The 19,133-nt window shown below is 41.2% G+C and overlaps 2 protein-coding genes across 3 annotated transcripts in view; one reads left to right on the top strand and one right to left on the bottom strand.

Moving 5' to 3' along the window:
- Positions 1 to 398: 398 nt before the first annotated feature.
- Positions 399 to 1,849, top strand: LOC146485991 (uncharacterized). The gene has a single exon (XM_085102072.1). It carries the CDS (start codon positions 581 to 583, stop codon positions 1,634 to 1,636), a length of 1,056 nt encoding a protein of 351 aa, XP_084958198.1. The 5' UTR covers positions 399 to 580; the 3' UTR covers positions 1,637 to 1,849.
- Positions 1,850 to 3,639: 1,790 nt separating this feature from the next.
- The window catches only part of LOC146485990 (multifunctional protein CAD-like), a 39,779-nt gene continuing 24,285 nt past the window's right edge, over positions 3,640 to 19,133 (bottom strand). For both annotated transcript variants that reach the window (XM_085102732.1, XM_085102733.1), the window contains 18 exons: positions 18,749 to 18,853; positions 17,992 to 18,225; positions 16,485 to 16,733; positions 15,851 to 16,015; positions 15,570 to 15,701; positions 14,952 to 15,153; positions 13,695 to 13,810; positions 12,680 to 12,895; positions 11,664 to 11,844; positions 11,379 to 11,548; positions 10,579 to 10,653; positions 9,836 to 9,977; positions 9,294 to 9,364; positions 7,148 to 7,273; positions 6,183 to 6,338; positions 5,636 to 5,737; positions 5,196 to 5,290; positions 3,640 to 4,277 (listed from right to left, as the gene is read on the bottom strand). In XM_085102732.1, coding sequence (XP_084958858.1) covers positions 4,175 to 4,277; positions 5,196 to 5,290; positions 5,636 to 5,737; positions 6,183 to 6,338; positions 7,148 to 7,273; positions 9,294 to 9,364; positions 9,836 to 9,977; positions 10,579 to 10,653; positions 11,379 to 11,548; positions 11,664 to 11,844; positions 12,680 to 12,895; positions 13,695 to 13,810; positions 14,952 to 15,153; positions 15,570 to 15,701; positions 15,851 to 16,015; positions 16,485 to 16,733; positions 17,992 to 18,225; positions 18,749 to 18,853 — 2,640 coding nt within the window. In that variant the 3' untranslated portion in view covers positions 3,640 to 4,174. The remainder of the gene's footprint in view (positions 4,278 to 5,195; positions 5,291 to 5,635; positions 5,738 to 6,182; positions 6,339 to 7,147; positions 7,274 to 9,293; positions 9,365 to 9,835; positions 9,978 to 10,578; positions 10,654 to 11,378; positions 11,549 to 11,663; positions 11,845 to 12,679; positions 12,896 to 13,694; positions 13,811 to 14,951; positions 15,154 to 15,569; positions 15,702 to 15,850; positions 16,016 to 16,484; positions 16,734 to 17,991; positions 18,226 to 18,748; positions 18,854 to 19,133) is intronic.

The raw sequence follows: 19,133 nt of genomic DNA, 5'->3' as shown, positions 1-19,133 counted from the left end.
ACCAATTTTGAAATGTGAAATTACTTCCACAATTAAGTTCCCCAGAAGCCTATCGCCCACACTTTCTTTTAAAACGATTTTCTTTGAAAGTTGCATCGTTCGCGATTGTTTCCGTGCGGACAATTGGTGAAATTTGCGTTAATTAAAAGTGATCAAACTTAACCGTCGCGCAGAAAGAAAATTGTTTAACTTTGACCAACAACTTAATTAAAAAACGTTACCAGGGCTGCGTTCACGAAACTTTGTCAAAACAATTTAACCAAATATTAGTCAACCGCCACCATTTAAGGCCTTCATGCTTGGCAGGTCGACAGCGGAATTGTTTTAGGATTATTATAATCATTTTATTGGTTGGCAGCCTGACCATAAAACCAAACAAACATTAGCATAAAGGAGCAAAGCGACAGGTAATTAGCACTTTGTTTTGGAGTTTGTCGAATACACAAAGGCCTTATTTCTCCTGTACGTGTTTAATTTTCCGCATCAGCCATGCTGCAAATGCGCTGATTCCCTCGGTTTATTTGCCTCTATCGGGTTAACTTGTAACTTTACTGCACAAGAAACAGTTCTTCAGTAAGCCATGGACTGCAGTGACACCGCAGCAGTTGTAGGATTAAGAAATCGTCGTTTGTCTGCGCAGCAAAAATTACCGAAGCGCGTATCTTTCAAAGACGAAACCTGGGTGATACAAATTCCCGCTTGTGAAGAAAGTGCCAGGGATTGGCGAAATGGTGTTGTATTCACAAGAAATTCTGTGGCAGGAAACTCTTGGAAAAATAGAATCGACACAGTGAATAGACGTGCAAGTTTGGAGACTACATTGTATGCAAAAGGAGGACAACAAAGTCCACAATCGACACAGACATGTAGATCGAGCAGTTCAGGACACGAGGCAAGCCGAGCTCCTTATAAATCGATTCTCAAAACCTCAACACCGACTCAACAAAGGGCAAGTCATTTGAACCGAACCTATCTACCTGCAAGAAATGCACGGGAAGTTTCCCCGAGACATTCCTTAAACAATAATGATTACTTTAAACACGACCCGAACAACTTACTATTTCCTAGAGACACGAAAACCAGACTTGAAAAGCCAGTATTGGCTAGATCAGGACCTGTTAGGCATTCCACTATCACCCGCGGTCTTGGCAGCGAAGACAGGCCACTAAATAACAAAACTACGCGTTTTCTTGGACAAGATTACTCGTTCAAAAGAACTTCGTCCTACAACGACTTGCATCACAGTGAAAGACCTAGAGTTACTGACACTGCAAAGCAACCGCAAGTAAGTTTCGATGTCGTTGGGGTAACATACGGAAGAGTCGACAAAATGCCGTATTTTTATGATATCAGTGGTATAATGACCGGTGTGAAAGACTATACGCCCGTTGTGAACTCTCCTAACGACCGTGCGCGCTTGGAACATTCCTCTGTTTCTACGATGAACCAATTTGATGCTAGAAAGGAAGGAAGACGTTTTTCTGCAATTCCCGCAATTGCAGCGTTTAACAAAAAAACCCGTGGCACGAGAAAACATTTTCCCAGTGCTTGGACAAACGACTACGATTCAAGCCCGAAAAGACACTTACCGATAGCTTGGCAACCTGCCAAACAGTATAATTTCTCAACTAGATAGTTGCTCAGTGAGCAGAATTTACAAGCAGGGATTTTTGAATTAGTTATAGTCTTTTCTTAATTCACTATCCTAAAATTTTTCCGAGCATTTTAGGATGTTTGAAGCTTACGTTTTTTCGTGACAATTTCGTTCCACATAACTAAAATTAAAAAGTTCGGTTGTATGTATGTTTACAATTTTAAGCATTAAAAAATAGTTTCTCGTCACTATATATACATTATATGCTCACGGGAATTTGGCGTTATACGAAAAACTCCAAAACGTTTTTTTTTTATCTACAGAAAACTAAAAGTACTGATAAAAGTTGTAAATTATAACCCGTTTACGAAGACTATCGATGAGTGTCTTTGGCCACAGGTGGACTGGGCTTGAATGAATTGCAACTTGAAAAAAGTTAGGCTAACCGTTTTCAAGTTCTCGCATTTTCGTTCCCCAAAATGCACTAGAGCAGGTCATGAGTTGTTCCTTTCGAGAATTCAGTTGATTTCTTTATTTTTGTTGATGTTCTAACTAAGCGAAGGTGTTGTCGCACCATTTTCACGATAAAAGGTCAAAATCCCGGTGATACTTTCCGTTTTATTTATTCACAACAGAACCTTGAGTTATAACTAGGCTGGCTTGCAAATAGCGAAGAGCTAATCGCGGCAAGCCAGACTGTACACAAAATAATAATATTTTTTTTTAACATTACATACAACAATAACAAAGATAATGTGTGAAGAGGAAAACTAACGCTCCTTTAACGCAGTTTTTTGTTAAACCCCATCTGACAATTGGCGTGTGCAAAAATTATTTTGCAAAGGAAAAGAAAAAGCCCTTTGGGTTAATATTCTCAATTATTCAGTGCTAAACGGAAGAGTGTAGTGGAAGAGGGTCTCAACAGAGGCTGGGAACCCTTGGAAAAACATTTAATCTTAACTGTCCATGGGCTTACATTCGGGTGGGTGGGAGGGGGGGAGGTTGTCGTCAGGATTTTTGCGTTTCAGGGGAAATGTTGGGAAGGTTAAACTGTCCGACTGTGTGTACATGCTAAGTTTGGGATCCGTGCAAGTTTTGCACAGGTTTAAAACTTCGTATTTTTGCACGTCTCGTATCAGTACAGTTTGGATCTCTACATAAATTGTCAATAGTGTAGCAGCTCTTAAAACCAGCTGCTATTGTTTTTAGGGTTGCGGGTATTGTTCTGTTGTTTGTTATATTGTTTTCTAGAAGGGGTTGCAAGCCAATCACGTGAGACCTTAAGGACGATGCCAACACTCGGGTTCTCTTTAGGTGGTGCCCTACTAATACAGGAATATTTTTGCGCTGTTAAAACTATGCGGAGAAAGCAGAAATTAGCAAATGCTCTTGGTATCCAAAAAGAAAATCTGGGGTAACCATGCATTTTTCAGAGATTAGAAAGCTTCAATTTGTAGAAAAACGCCATACATTGCTTTGTATTTTACTGCCTTTTAGAATAATTGTTGCTTTATTATCTCTAACACATGTTTCGCTACCCCTAATTTTCTTTATGGATTTCAATAGCCCTTGCTAAGATCTACTTTTCCCGCAAAGTCATAAACTGCGCAAAGATACCTCTGTATTAGTAGGCACCGTCCTCAAGAGAGCTGCTACATGGCTCTAAACATTTAAGTTTTGTGCAGTTGCCGGGAAGAGGCGGGTGAGGTTTGGAAAGGGGGGGGGGGGGGGGGGAGGGAAGTATTCTCCGAAATTTGGGCGGGTGGCGCACTTTTTAAACCCTAACCTGTTCCAGGCTCTCGGTATACTGAGTGCCGGTCCCCCCCCCCCCCCCCCCCCCATCGTTTTCGTTCCTGTCATCCGCTCCTTCACTCCTCCCGCGGTATACACAGAGCCTGGAACAGGCTTTGAAACCCTTAATCCATTTCGGACATGACCCAAAGTTCGATACCTTATTTCATACCAAAAAGTCTTTTAAATTTTAAAACGCAGGTGAAAATAAAAGGCATAAGGCTAGAGAGCATATTGTAAACTGACACAGACAGTTACACACCAATCAGCTTTGTTTTTATTGATGCAGCTGCCACTATCAATATAACCACCAATAAGCCACATTACGTTGGCCTACATTACAGACAGACCTGGTTCACAGCGCTTTCACATTGTAAAATAATCATAAATTGTTACTTGGTTCTAAATACATCGGTATTATAAGAACTCAGTAACTTACTTTTTCAACAATCAATTAAGGAATAATGTTTAACATTTGCTGCTTTCTTTAGGTAAATAACAAACACTAGGATGTAGAAGGGATATGCTCCTCAAGGGAGGAAGAGTGTATGGGGCGAGACTAATACGCGCAGCCAATGCGGCCACATCACGCAATCCGTCGGCATAATTATTATTATTGTTACTTTTAAGAGTCTACACTTTAACTCTAATTTTCTTACAAACAGCGCACAAATGAAGGGTGCCTTAAAGGTATACAGCACTTTTGAGCGTCAAAGTCCTTTTACTGATAGCTTGGTTAACACCACAGTTTGAGGTGGATTACTGAAATTCAGTTTTGTTCATAACACATCAGCTTTTCACCAACACAAGAGCAAGCAGAGCCATCCTGATATACATGCCATACTCAGCCTGACGGAAATACGCCGCACGAGGATCGGAATCCACCTCCACACTGAAATAAACCAAAAATAATATTAACAAGTGCCGCGATTAAAGAACACAGAAAGAAAGTTGTGAAAAACAAACTGTGTCACTGGAAAGTCGGCTCCGCAGCTTTCGTTTGGGTAGTCTCAGCAGATAGAACAACCGCACCACAGCGAAGTGAAGCTCAGTAGCTTACATTTGAATGGTCACACTTTAGAATTTCATCCGGCAGTCCTAAGTAAGACCACCTTGTAAAGCATTATAAACAGCACCACAGCAAAGTACTGCTCAGTACCTTTCATTTGAATGGTCACACTTTAGGATTTCACCCACAGACTCAAACTTTAGAACCACCTTATACAGCATAATAAACAGCACCACAGGAAAGTACTGCTCAGTAGCTTTCATTTGAATGGTCACACTTAAGGATTTCACCCACAGACTCAAAAGATAGAACCACCTTGTACAGCATCATAAACAGTACCACAGAAAAGTACTGCTCCGCAGTAGCTTTCATAATGGCCAAACTTTAGGATTACACCCACAGACTAAGGGCCTGCTGACAAAGAGGCGGGCTGGCCCACTTTAAAATTCTAACATAAAGAACATGCCCACTTCGCGGCTTTAAAATGCTCCTTGAACAAAGGCACCAGAATGGTCGCAAGACGAACCCCAGCTCGCTAACTAGGCTGCCCCTCTTCCATACAACAGGTCCTTGAAAGTTAAAACTACTTTGTAGAATACTAAAAGTACCGCTCGGGTTAATACAAGGAACTTTCAACCATGAAATGTGGTTCCCACATTTAGAGTCTGAAGAACAAAGCCAATACTGTAGTCATTCCAATGGAAGCTGTTGAGTTGCGTTGCACAGCTGTTCTGGTGGTTCAGTTATTTAAAGATAAGTCAAATTTGCGCTTGGCACTCTACAGAGATATACAGAACTCACCTGATTTCATTCACGCGTGGTAACGGATGCATAACCACCATCTTCTCTTTAGCTTCAGTGAGAAGCTGAGGCGTGATCACGTAACTTCCAAACACCTGTTAGATGAATAACGAATGGATCGATCGATCAATCAATCAGTCAAGCAAGCAATCAATTAGATTAGTCAGTCAGCCAAACAGTCATTCAAGCTGTTGGTCGGTCGGTTGGTCAGTCAGCCAGCCAGTCAGTCATCAGGCAAACAACTAATTAATAACCAATCAACCAAACCATTCAAGCACTTGAATCATACATTAGTACCCACGCTGTAGTTCAATGCTGACGACAAAAAGGTGTTGGACTCTAAGAGAATGTTGTTTGTAGCTTTCTATCCTTTCCAGGCAAGAATCAACAGTGGTTCGCATGGGCACTTTCTACTTGATAGAATCACAAGGATGGCTTACCTTCTCATATTCTTCTTGAGTTTCAAACCTTTCGCGTTGGATTCGTGTCACATAAAGCACATCTGTGTCGTGCAGGGCGTCCATCAAGTTCGTAAAGTCCACCTAGTAAAACAATTTTAATTTTTCAGAGCGATTTTCAAATGGGTATCGAAGCTAATTTCGTGTTCGTTTGGGCTGTTTTAATACGCTCTGTTTTTGGTTAAACAAACTCGAGCCACTTTCTTAACCAATCGGAAGTACTATAAGACCAACCTTGACGCGTGGTCGCACGCGTTTTCCCGCGCTTGGCGCCTTTTAGATTTGCCCTAGTTTCAATTAGTTCATTGTGTTGTTCACGTTTGTTGTCATTCGTTCTTTGGTTTTGGTTTAACGAAAATTAGTTGAAAACCGTTCTAATTTGACTCCACACATTTTCTGATTTCAAGTATTAAAATCACCTGGCTCGATCTTACAAGACACTTGTAGCACCCTACAACCGCAGAGAAACTAAAAAAAAAATACAATTACACCAACCCTTGGGTAGCTGCTGTTAACAGCCATAGCTCACCTGTTGAATTCCCTTCTGTCTGACGTACTCCCTCACAGACTCGGGCATGCGCAGTGCAGCCGGTGACACGTAACGGAGTGTGACATTATAAAGGCAGAGAAGTTTAGCAAGTGAATGTACAGTGCGTCCGTTCTTCAAGTCTCCGACCATCGTCACCTTTATTTCAATGCAATAAAAAAAATCCATTAGAAAAGCTAAGCTGATGACGTTTTTTATACCTTAGCGCTATTTAATCTTTAGGTTTTGTATATATGTACTAAGTATATCTTATCTTAAATCTATTTGTTATAGCATTGTAATTTCTTTGGTATTTTAAATATCTATTTTTGTAATGCCCTGTTGAAAAGTTTTATTGATAACTCCGCAATATAAATGAATAAATTATTATTATTATTATTATTATTATTATTATTATTAATATTATTAGCTGGCGAGATTTGGGCGGCGGAGTCGCGGGAACGCGCAGCGAGACCGTGAAGGGAATGGGGAAGAGCCAATTTTAAATCCCGCCTGTCACCAGAGGATTGGTTTAGAGTTGCAACAAGTCAATCAAGTGTCACGTGTCAAGTGTCATGCGCGGTTCCGACGTCCAACCTAAACTCTACATTCGCTTGAGGACAATAACGCCAGCTACACACGCTAAAAAGCGAATTTTACCGTCATTTTTCACACCCTTGCACAAGGCACGTTCAGTTAAACATCCCTTTGCTTAAAACTTGTCTCGGAATGAAAACTTGCGAGAAGATTTGCAGAAGACGTACAACAACAGCTGCCTCTGCGTGAGCAGTTGAAAGTATGTAACATGACGTACTTGATTGTTGTCACACTTCAAGCAGTAACAGTACAAGCAAAAAATGTGTATTTCCCTGAAAAATTCACATACGAAAAATAACGGTATAAAACTAGAGAAAAAAGCGACATCGCGAGCCAGTTTGTCCAGCCGTCCGATTATTACGAATTCTAACCGTTAAATTATTGACAGTGCCAATCTCCTCGCGGATGGTAAACACATCCAAAAGAGCCTGGGTCGGGTGTTCTCCAACTCCGTCGCCTGCGTTGATGACTGGCTTGCGGCAGTTCTCCGAAGCTTTCTGTAGTTCCCAAAAACAAAAAATAGGCAGTCTCAGACTGCATGTGTCTACTGCAGTTATGGTATAGAAATGTGATATAAAAGAATTGAAGAAAAGGGAAATAAGACTGAAATGAAAACGAAGAGGGAGGAGTGGAAATAGGATAGAGATAAAAAAAAAATGGTTGTAAAAATATTGCACAGAATACTGGTGAGATTGAGATTAAGCTGGTATCGTTTACCACAAACATTTTGTAAGAAGAGAACTGTAACTTTTTTCTAACATAAACAATGTATTATATAATCTTACAACGTGAACCACAACTTTGTACTGAAAGCAATGCAGCAAAGTTCTAAACATAAAGTACTGAAAGCAAAGTTCTAACCTGAAACGTGGGCATAAAATGCAACGGAAACTATTAAATAAATTAATCTATACTGAACTTATGAATGGCAAGTAGCATTCTTTAACCCTTTGACTCCTGTCGTATTTCCATAGTTTTCGCATAAATTAACTTTTTCCTGCAGCGGTTCAAAATGCGCAGTAGGTAAATAAATATCGTTGGCTTCCAAAATTAACTGCATATTAAACTGGAATGATTAAACAAATGTTTTCTGACGTAAAATAATATCGTTACTATTAATCATTTGCCGAAAAACACACTTGAACGCAAAAATATCTAAAATTCACGGCATATTGGTGAAGACCTTTGGCATATCAAATTTCAACCTTGATTACGCATTTGTCGCTTTTCAAACGCATATATGAATTGACAAAGACACAAAAATCAACAAAAAGCTTTTCCAACAAAACATTTTATTGAAATAAACGATGCATTTGCTATTAGAGGCCAAAACTTTCAGTTTTTTTTTTGCGTGCGTGCAAACACGCATGTAAAATTTGAAGACACTCCGTGTTTGTTCAAAGCGATCACTCGCAGTAAATTGGGGCACGTTTGCGATGAAAATTACAGAAGTTACAGAATTCTGGTTCAAATCATCACTTAAACTATTTGTAAAAAGCAAATCAACATCGGAAAACATCATTTACCGTATTGTCGCCATTGTCCTGATCCGCAAATACAATCGCTTAGATCTCGGTCAGTCGAGGATTAGCGTCAGCTTTCGATAGGATTCCATTTGGGATTCCTGTGGCATTTACACTCTTACACTCTTTCACTCTTTCACTCTTTCACTCAACCCGATGACATAGTGTCTACGCTTCTCTAGAAGCCGTAGACACAAAAACGACGGCAAAATTATTAGGCAAGGTTTACTAGCAAATCTTGTGGTTTCTACAGGGCAGCACTTATTAGAAACAAGAAATACTGTTTCCCGTCTCCGCTCTAACAAAAGCGAGTTTACGCAACAGGGCGGCTGATGTGGTGGGACGGCAAATTGTGCTTGTGTGACCAACGTGACGGCCAAGTTTTCATGACTCTAGATTGCAACATTCCTACCGCTCGTGGTTTTCAGGTTGTCACAAATGAGAGAACACCAGTTTTAGTCGAAAATCGCCTAAAAATGTATAGGTACTAAGATATCATGTTGGTCACACAACGGTATTTCACCGTCCCCTTACCTCAGACGTCCTGTTGCGTAAGCTCACTAAACTAAAAACGGGAAGATTGAAAAACAGGCAGACAGACAAAGGAAGGGTGAACAGAAAAATAACGCTGGATCAGGCCTACTCTTGTTGTTTCTTATCATTTGTTTTTTCTTGGAAAAGGAGTATCCCTATCATAGGTTATACTGATTATGTCATTTAAAAGGATAGTTATTTCGAAGTTTATTTCTTCATTTATTTGCCATAAAACACATTGGTCAAGGACAAAAGTAGCAATACCATATGGCGAGGAGCCGACCTCAAGAAACCATCGAGGTCACCTTGAAAACACAATAAATACAGAATAGTGCTGCGTACTGCGGCATGAACAAATCAGAATTATTTCAATAAAAACTTGTACATTCGTTTCTTTAAGGTAGGAAAGCTAGATGACGGCAAACAGAGAGCTAGCCAGAGAGAGACATATACAGCTTACTTGAACGGCTCCAGGCTGTGGATGACGGATAACCACCACATCACAGTAAGATGACATTACTTGCACTGAGTCTGTAACAACACAATGAACATTTGTTATAGTACGGTGGTTACCCACTCCAAAGGGCCAACAATCACACTCATCGCTTTCTTTACTAGTGTACAACCATAGACGGTTTAAACGAAACACACTGAGGTATCAAACGTTTTACGAGGTTCTTAACTGCTTTCGTGAAGCACCCAGTAACAATGTATTGTCGTTGTCAAGCTGATGCGGTAAAGCCAAACATGTTATCTCGAGGTTTTCTTTCCTCCATGAGGATTCCTTGAAAAGTAACTTATTTGTCATAATGTAATACGCATAACGCGTTTAATTTTTCTCATTTTATTTTTAGGGGAGTGGGAGTGGGCAAATGCGCTATAAAGCGACATCATGAATTTTCTCTTTCTCGGATTGTGCAGTGCTCGAGGGACGAATTGAGAGCCGATCAAAGGCGAGGTTAAGCACGGCCTCGGGAAGACGTGAAAGAGAACAGTAGATACCTTCTAAGCTTTCTCCTTTCTTTGCCGAGGAATCATGCTCCTTCATGAAGATCACTGAACCACCAAGTCTCTGCATGGCTGCAGCAAACGACGAAGATGTTCTTGTGCTGACTTCATAGAACAGCGACGCCATTACCCTACCCTGGAAAAACAGCCAAAACGGAAAAACAAGACATTAATAAAGACCTCTAGATTCTAGTGTGGCTACGAAGACGAGATATGACTTCAAGTTTTGAGCGAAACACAAAGAACAGATATATCCCAGGAAGCTTTATTTTACTCTTTGTGAGCGACGACGAACTGACAAAAAGATCAGTCTTATATAAAGTACCCAAATTCAGGGTTAGGTGCATTTCTGGATATAAGTGGATGAACTTGACTCAGATGTTTTGAATATTAATTGATAGCTAAGCCCTTTCGTGAATCCAAAAAGACGCCATCAACTACGTTTCGAGGACTTGTTTTCGCCACTACGCTGTTCTTACAAAAACCCGCAGTAAAATGACGACGGCTATCTCGTTTTCCCGCCGAAATGACACTGGTTCACGCGTGCGCACTCTTTCTCTGTTGGGAAAAAGAATCTAAGGGTCTCTAATAAGTAAATGACACCAGCCCACGTCCATTCACTTATATTTCAGAAAACTTGTAATTTTTTATAATATCGTCTTATAATAACGTTTCCACTGTTTAACTTTATTAAACACTTCAACAAGGAAAAGGCGAGTGTGTTACAGAAAAGTTACCTTTAACAAGTCCAGTCCTCCTTCTCTTTGTACGACTAGCCGCATGTAATGAGCCACGTTGAACAGGTAATGAAGCTGTGTGAACACAAAATAGAAATAAGCCCACGTCTCCATTTGACACTGTGATACTGCGATGTAATGCCGGGAAAGGTTTCAGTTGACCGTTGATTTCACCGTTTACTTCAGGTTTAGCTTACTACGCCGTGTGATTGGCTCAGAAAAGTCACGCCATCAGCTTTTTGAACCAATTAAAGGTCAAACCAAAAACAATGGCGATTTGGTCGCACGCGTTTTCCCGCGCTTGACGCTATTTCGAGTCCTGATTGGTTCATTGTGCTGTTTACGTACTGTGATTGGTTTACGACACTCAACTGAAAACCGCCCTATAACAAGCAAACCTTTGGAACACGTCATTGCGACGGCACTCAAAACTTAAGCAAGTTTTTGTGAATTGCAAGCGAAAGTCAAAGAGTTTGTGGAAGTTGAGTAGCAGAAATTCAATTTTTTGGAAACGACATAACCTTTCTTGCCGAGCACGTAGTGCTGTTAGAGCAAATGGAAAACGTGGCGGTTTAAATAACAGAATCGTGTCAGCACTATGCCACAGCCTAGTAACCACTGTTAAAATGTTTTCACTCTTGGCACCAAAACACAACGTATAGTATTATTAGTATTTTTTTTACGCTAGCTACTTAGTTTCTAGGACCTTGCTTGCACTTCACGCTCATCCACAAAAAGAAGCAAAGGCCTGGGGACTGCACTGGTCTCGTTACCAGGACAGCATGACGGCCTCGACCTACCTGGTCTCTGTTGAATTTACTTGCACTCAAGATGTGTTGACCCAAAAACACATTGGATGGTACACGGGGGAACGTCATCGGTACATGGGCATGTGGGCCAACTGGTGATAGTACTTGGGGAAGTGGGGGTGGGGTATGGAGAGAATGTGGTACAGACTCTGGGGTCCCCTCTGAAAGACAACAAAATACCAGCAATGATTGCATGAATTTACTTATCTGTGTTTGAACGCTGACAATGAATGAATGAACGAACGAACAATGTAGTTGCTTCTTTGGCTCGCTTACCTCCTAATGACATCGTAAGCGGTTCAACAAACCGATGCACGGAGGGAGGGAAGGCCCAGCGACTGTCTGTCTTCCTAGGGCTGCCTGGTGGCACCAGAGGCTGGGGCTGGTAAATGGGCGGAGGTGGTACCACAGAGCTGATTACACGCACATCCTGGCCTGATCCAGGTGCTGCTAGGACCTGCAATGGGTACAGACTTGGTTAAAACAGTTAAGGTTACACTGCGTAGCTGGCGGTTTTGTTTGTGCGGGGTCAAAAGTCTTGGCCGCGAAGCCACGGGAGGAATGGGCGGAAACGGCTGTGGCGGCTCTGTCGCCAACCCTTTTGACCCCGCGCGAACAAAACGCTAGCTACGCAGGCTAAGTTAAGGTATCCACTCAAATCACCCTGCAAACTTTTCAAATGGTACTATTTTGGTAACGAGTTTGTTGGTCTGCTGATTTCCCATTATTAAGAATGTCAGAAGCTTACATTAAAGAGTGAGAAAATCATATTGCACTTAGCTGGAGCCAGATGCTCAATACTGGAAAATCTATAGGAAGATTAACATCAACTTTTCAGCTATCCTGTGAAGTCGTCAAAAACTTTATGGTCATAATTTCCTTTTAACTTACGTTTAACCGTTACTTTCAAACTGTAAGTTTAAAGAAGAAGTGAAAACACTTTAAATATTAAAACAGAAGAATAAAAAAAAAATTGAATAACTTTTAACTATGTGTTAGATTGGTGTTATATTAATTTGAAATTGAACAATGAGGCCCACCCAAAGTACCAAGCAATAGGCCATTTCGGAGTTGCTGTGAACCTCATTGTGAAAGCAAGGCTAAGTGCAAAGCTCTCCATACAAAAATTAGTTTTGTTTGCGTATGAATGAAAATTAATTTTCAAAACAAAAACTATGCACGAATCCTTGCTTTGACAATGAGGTTCAAAGCAACTCGGAAATGGCCTGTTGCCAAATTGTATGGTTTAAATTTGACGAAAAGAAACCAAGAAGTTGTAATCATGAACGTACCTTGCCATCTATGACAACAGTTTCACCTCTCATTACAACTCTTCTCACACAGCCGTGGACCTTCATTCCGGCAAATGGCGTCCATTGTGCTTTAGAGTAAGTCATGGCTGAAGGGATGGTCCATTCCTCACCGATTTCAACTTCCACGTAAGTGTCCTTCTGCTCCGGAAGACTGAAGATTTTTCGTGGATTTGTGCACAAGCGAAGGATGATATCCTGAGATACGGAGCACAAAAAACAACTTCATAATACTGATAGCACATAAAGACACTGAAGTCACTTTAACCATTTAACACCCAATATCAAAAAACAAATTCTCCTATCTTGTCCCCATACTTTTCTTATAAAAGTACTGTGGAGAGGTTATTAAAATATCACGAACATTCACCTTGGGTGATCATATCCTTAATTCTTATTACCTCAGGGGTTGAATAAGCATTGACATTGCAAGGGGAAATTTGATGCTGATCACTGTTAGGGTTAAAGGGTTAACACTAGCTGGCTAACTTACTGAATGAATCAAGACAGAGTGAAAAGTCCAGTTCATGCCTTTAACGGGATTTTACAGACCACCGTTGGGATTTCAAACATATACTTGAAAGCAGTGCCAAGATAGACAAAACATGCGACCAATTTGAAGCTCAGAAAAACGTGCAACCGGTTTGACGCGCGGGAAAACCTGCAGACGACTTTATTAAAGCGCGGGAAATCACACAGCCGGTAACAAGCGCGGGAAAACATACCGCCGGTCAGAAGCGCGGGAAATCTTACATGCGCAAAGCAAGTTGTTGGTTCCTTGATTAGTTAAAGATTAGCTTTGTACGAGTTTTTGTGTTTGAACAAATCATACACAGTAAAAGGGAAAACTCCTAAACGCGTTTGACAATCAAATCAGGCAGATGTGGGGAATTTTTTCTGTTTGATTCTGACGGATGTGGTTGAGTCAGGAAGCGTGCCAGATGCGATACCTCTGACTTTGTTGCTATGAAGAATATAAAAATGAAGTGTTTCTTACATCAATCGTTAATCTCCCTTGGTGCACTGCAGTCAACAGGAGAGGAAGCATGGTTTCCAAACCAGGAAAACCGGGTGGAGGTTTGTCGGAATCTTTCTCTTCCAGTGTGTGTGGTGCTAGGAAATAACAAACCAATTTTCACAAACAATAAGCTTAAACAATTGGCATTCAACTGAACTGCACAAGGGCTGAAATGTATCAGTAAGGCGGACGAGGGCAGGCTTAAAATGTGCATTCAGCCTCAATTACCAGAATCTTTCCTAACGGTTCTTAACGCTGAAAGAAGTGACGCCAAAATAGGAACTACGTGGTAATCTGTCAAAGAACTTGCTTGGCATTACAGTTTTCGTATAAAAAGCAACAACAGAATACTCGATAGATGAATTTTTCAGTAAGTGATACAGATGTACTCGGAAAAAGAAATTCCGAGTCTCCAACAGAAGGCAAACTTATGACCTTCCAGTTACTAGTTGGGATGCTCATCAATTATACACCTGGCCCCAGTTGTTCAAAGGCTGGATAACTTTATCCGCTGGATAAGGCACTATTTAGGGTCTAAAATATACTTCACGTTAAATGTTGTCAGTCCAAGGTTTTCGTACACTCCCCAATTAAGCTGTGGTTAGAGTGTGTATATTCGCTTGAGCACGAGGAAATACTGAAATCTTTGCACAGATTGAAACTGTCGGATTGTGACTTATTCGCTGGATAAAGTTATCCGGCCTTTGAACAACTGGGGCCAGGCTAAAAACATAACGTCTTATTTCTTTATTTCTTTTAAAAATGTAGGACTAACTAAATAATTGTTCCATTTACTATTATTACTTTTATTCTGTGAACTAGTGTAAAATGCTTTAAATCTGTTACTACGTAAAGTTTTTGCATGTCTACATTTGTAAGTTCTTGTTACTTTTCTCAAGTGTTCCTGTATTCGTCTTGTCCCACCTCGATTAGTTTTGTAACTATAATTTGCGGGACAAGCCATTCATTGATTCATTGTTGTTGTTGTTTACATAATGGCCAAGTTCCCACGAGTCTCCTGTACCTCAGTGGTAGAGTATCTCAGATAGAAATTGCATTGATATCAAAGGAAAGGCAAGAATTATTTTGCACTGTTCTCATCTACGTACTTATTTTTTCAAGAAAACATAAACGCGAATCACAAATTTGTCGTTTGCCGTACACGCGATTCTAAATCTCTCGTATCACCCGCCTAAGGTCGCAGAAACGGTCACCCCAGAGAGCAAAGCAACTTACCGTGATCAGTAGCAAAGCAGTCAATGATGTCAATATTATCCCAGAGTGCCTTCTGGTCCTCGGCAGTGACGAGCGGTGGCTTGACTCCAACCCTCTTGAGGCCAATCCTGTCGGCATCATCCTCGGTTAGGAAGAGATGGTGAGGTGACACTTCACAAGTCACTTGAATTCCCTTCTCTTTAGCAGCGCGAATAACAAGCACCTGCAAACGTAGGGTGAAATGTTACATATTTTGGGGGCTGAAAATGTTTCGCAGGGTTCGTACTCTTGTGGGCTTTTAAAAATCCATGACCTTTCCAAACTTTTCATGATGAAGCGTTCCCATTTTATATGTCAAAATGCGCAGCGTTTGTTTCCACTGAGTGAAAATCTGTTTCTTGGGTTGCTTTTTCGTTTTGTTTTTTTTTATATTGTTCATCATCTTCCTTTTTTATTCCCTAAAAGAATGCTTTTTTGGCGATTTTCTCCATTAACATAATTTTCAATGACTTTCCAGGTACGAACGACCAGTAGCAACCTTTTCGTGGACGCGCAAACATAGAGACGAGACATGTTTCCGGAGCAGTCTTTCTCGGTTGCAGGGGCAAGACTATTTTCTTTTCGCATTTGTTTTCTTACCTCTTCCTTGCGCGCTACATGAGCGATGTGCACAGGTCTGTCAGCTAACTCCGCCAACAGCAAGATAGCAGCAGTAGTGCGTGCTTCAGCGTGACACACAAGAGGCAAGTGCTTCGGCCACTGCTCAAGATGCTGAAGACAAACACAAATAATGAAGTCACGAAAACTGTACAACATCTTTTTCACTGCAATTTGTTGTTATCCCTCAGAAGGCAATGAACTAAATGCTACGCAATTCTGGTTGTTCACCGATGGAAGCGAATTATAAGACATGCCCCCACCTTCATCCATGTCGACATGTCATCCAGTCTAAGAGTTGTAAATGTCTCATTGAGGTACATTTTGAGCCCGGCAGCTTGGTGAGCTAACTCCTTCACTGTGGAATAATTATCAGCACTGGCGCCTACATACAGGCCGTAATCACATCGCGCACCTGCTGCAGCAAACTACAAAAACAAAACAAAAAATGAGCAAACAACATCCGTTTTACAGCTTGGTTTATTTCTTCACCGTCGTCTGCAAAACAAAAACTCAAAATGCGGATTCAAGGTTTCGTGGTGATCGTGACCACTTGTCACTAAATTTTTCATTCTCTTTCTCACTTTGAAAGCCGCTGCTAAAAATTTAGTTCCTGGATAGTTCCACCCACATCGTACATGTTCAAAGAGCTAAAATATTCAAGATTTCGTGGAGAACTTGACCACTTGACACCGAATTTTTCCTTCTCTTTCTCAACTTGAAAGCCGCTGCTAAAAGATTAGTTCCTGGATAGTTCCACCCACATCGTCCAAGTTCAAAGGGTTAGAATAATCCCGATGTAGCTCAAATAACACGAACTTATATTTTTAAGTGACGTTTTCGTTGACGTTGTCGTCATCGCTGTTTAAGTTCCGTATTTATCTAACAAATCCTTACCTTTTTAGCCAAGTTTAAGGCTGTCTCATTGACTACGGCAGGATTTGTGTTGGGCATGGCTAACACCAAGGTAACGCCCCCAGCTAACGCAGCAGCTGTCCCGGATGAGAAATCTTCCTTGTGAGTGGCTCCAGGTTCGCGCATGTGCACATGAACATCAATGAGACCAGGCAGACGTACCACACGGCCTGACGACATGCAGTCAATATGTGTCTTTAGCTTAGGAGCTCCGCCAATTCTCTTCAAGGCCTGAAAACAACAGCAAGGAAAAGAGTTACTCGGACTGAACCCCAACCATACTGATGCATTTGAACGTAATAGCAGTCACTGTAGGCAAAGCATCATTAATTATGATTGTACAATTATTGTGCAATGAATTGGCATATGCAAAAGTAACTGAATTATCGAGTCACAAATCTTTCCGCAGTGTACACACACGAACTTGCTGTCAACATGCAATTGTTCTTGGTTGCTGTGCATGTTTAACTTTGGCCTTCCTAACAGGCTTGGTGTTGAAGGGTGGTAACGGGTCCCGGTGGAGTACACTGGAGCCACCAGGTGTGCTTCATAAATGCTGGGAAATGCCCACCGTGTCATAGGCCCTGCCACCAAGTCGGCAGTCCCACTGCAGCTAAGCAACAACGGCATAAGGCGAGTATCCGGCGCCTTTATAAATAACGGGATATAGTAGCTAAGGGAAGGCTACCCTAACAGAAAACCCTGGCCCTCCAGGTTTGGGTTGGGCATGGGGCCAATCCCCCCATCCCGTAAAAAATTTTTGATTACGGAAACCAAAAATTCCTCAAACAAGCAATGTTATATCGGGAGCAGCACAACTACCTGCCTGACTCCAGATGATGACTTTAACACTTGGGAAGACAGATGGGCTGAAAAACCGGCTCATTTCCCCGCTTGGGGTCATCGAAATAAGTCAAGTCAAGTCCTAACACGCTTGCTCTCAAAAAATGACACCCGTTGTGAACGGCAGTTATTCATTTGTCACTATATCCAAGTTGGGGGGGGGGGGGGGGGTTTGAGTGTGTGACCCTGTGACAGCTTACCGTAATACATGCCAATCATAACCTATCCTGAGCAACTGGATTTGACAACTGTGGGAGGGTGGGGGGGGGGCACTTAGACTGCGTTGAAGACAGAGAAACCTGGAGGAAGGATACTGACGGGCCTACTACTCTCCACAAGGATAGATAAGGCAGACGATGACAATGACGACAACAACCACCATGAACACAGCAAGAAACTAGCTACCCCTGAGCGTACAGAGCCCCTACTATACCTACAGTTACGAGAAATTTTATGCTATACAATGATTAAAATCTCAAAGCTAATGATCCCTGGATGAAAAGACCCCACTCTCTCAATAAAAAAGGTTGTCATATTCCTTGACTTGCGTCGTTCTAAGATTTGCACTGTTGTATCCTGAAATAAAGTAGACTGTAAACCAAGTTGCTTAACACAGCCACAGGCGGACATTCTTTTATGTCGTTACCTCAATAAACAGCTTGGCACACTTGATGTCAGTGATAAGTGGAATGGAATAATCTATGGCCATGCGGCGGGTACGATAGCCATGTGTTATAAAAGACGACGCCCTTCTTGAGCCTGACGACCTCAGAGGCAGGTTAATGACCATATCAAACTTGTTTTGTGCAACATAGTCCAAAATGCTTCGCTCGTTAGCTCCATTTCCACCCTCCTCAAATGGCCAGTCCACTGCTTTAACCTGTAAACATCAAAGTACACTGTTCATGGCTGTTGTTGTTGGTGCGGCTTTTGGAAGAAGAGGGTTACCAGGAGTTTGTTAAAATGTCAACACACTTATTTACATGTTAGCAAACATTTTCACTTAGAATTTTGAGAAACGAACACATGATACTCTCAACAATGCAAATATCAGATCCGCCATAATTCCACATCACAGAATTGTTGCAAAAACATCTCAGTATTTCAGAAACGTTTTTACAGACAGGGAATCAACGATGAAGTTTAAGGAATTTTATGTGGATCTTTCAAATAATTATTATCAGACATTTAATGATTAATTGATGAGTCGGGTCACGTGTCAGGCTTATCACATATTTTATAAAAAGAGACAGCTTAATTAACGGAAACACTGAATGCTGGGGAGGATTTCCTATTAATACAATTTACCATGAGATTCTCGTCTGAGCAACCAGTAACATGAAATTTTCAAGTTTATGGCAATGTTAGCTAAGAAGGACAAATACTTTGAGTTGGGAACTGACCTTAATCCCATGCTCTGTGTAGAAATCAGCTGTACCGGGACTGGCATATAACCTGAAGCCCAAGTCTTGTAAGGTTGTTACACTGGGAAGCATTTCACTTTTGGACTAAAGACATTTGTATGAACACAAACAAATCAGTTCATTCATTCTAACACAGACCCCCCTAACCCACAGGGGAGCACAAGTAAGGGGGAGGAGACAGCTGGCATTTCAGATCAACTTTAAGACACGATTTTAACATTGTTCACCATTAATGTTGTTCCCCAAGAAATGTGTGATGTGGTATGAGCAACTGACTCTGAGGAAAATTACTTTATGTTTCTTCTGTCTAATTCACCCTATGCTACATGTAATCTTAATTTAAGGAGGAAGCCCAACCCATAAG

Source organism: Pavona decussata, unplaced genomic scaffold, assembly GCF_977016875.1.
Source record: "Pavona decussata unplaced genomic scaffold, jaPavDecu1.1 SCAFFOLD_23, whole genome shotgun sequence".
NCBI classification, from domain to species: Eukaryota; Metazoa; Cnidaria; class Anthozoa; order Scleractinia; family Agariciidae; genus Pavona; species Pavona decussata.
The sequence above is the reverse complement of the archived record's forward strand: the minus strand, read 5'-3'. Positions and strand labels throughout refer to the sequence as shown.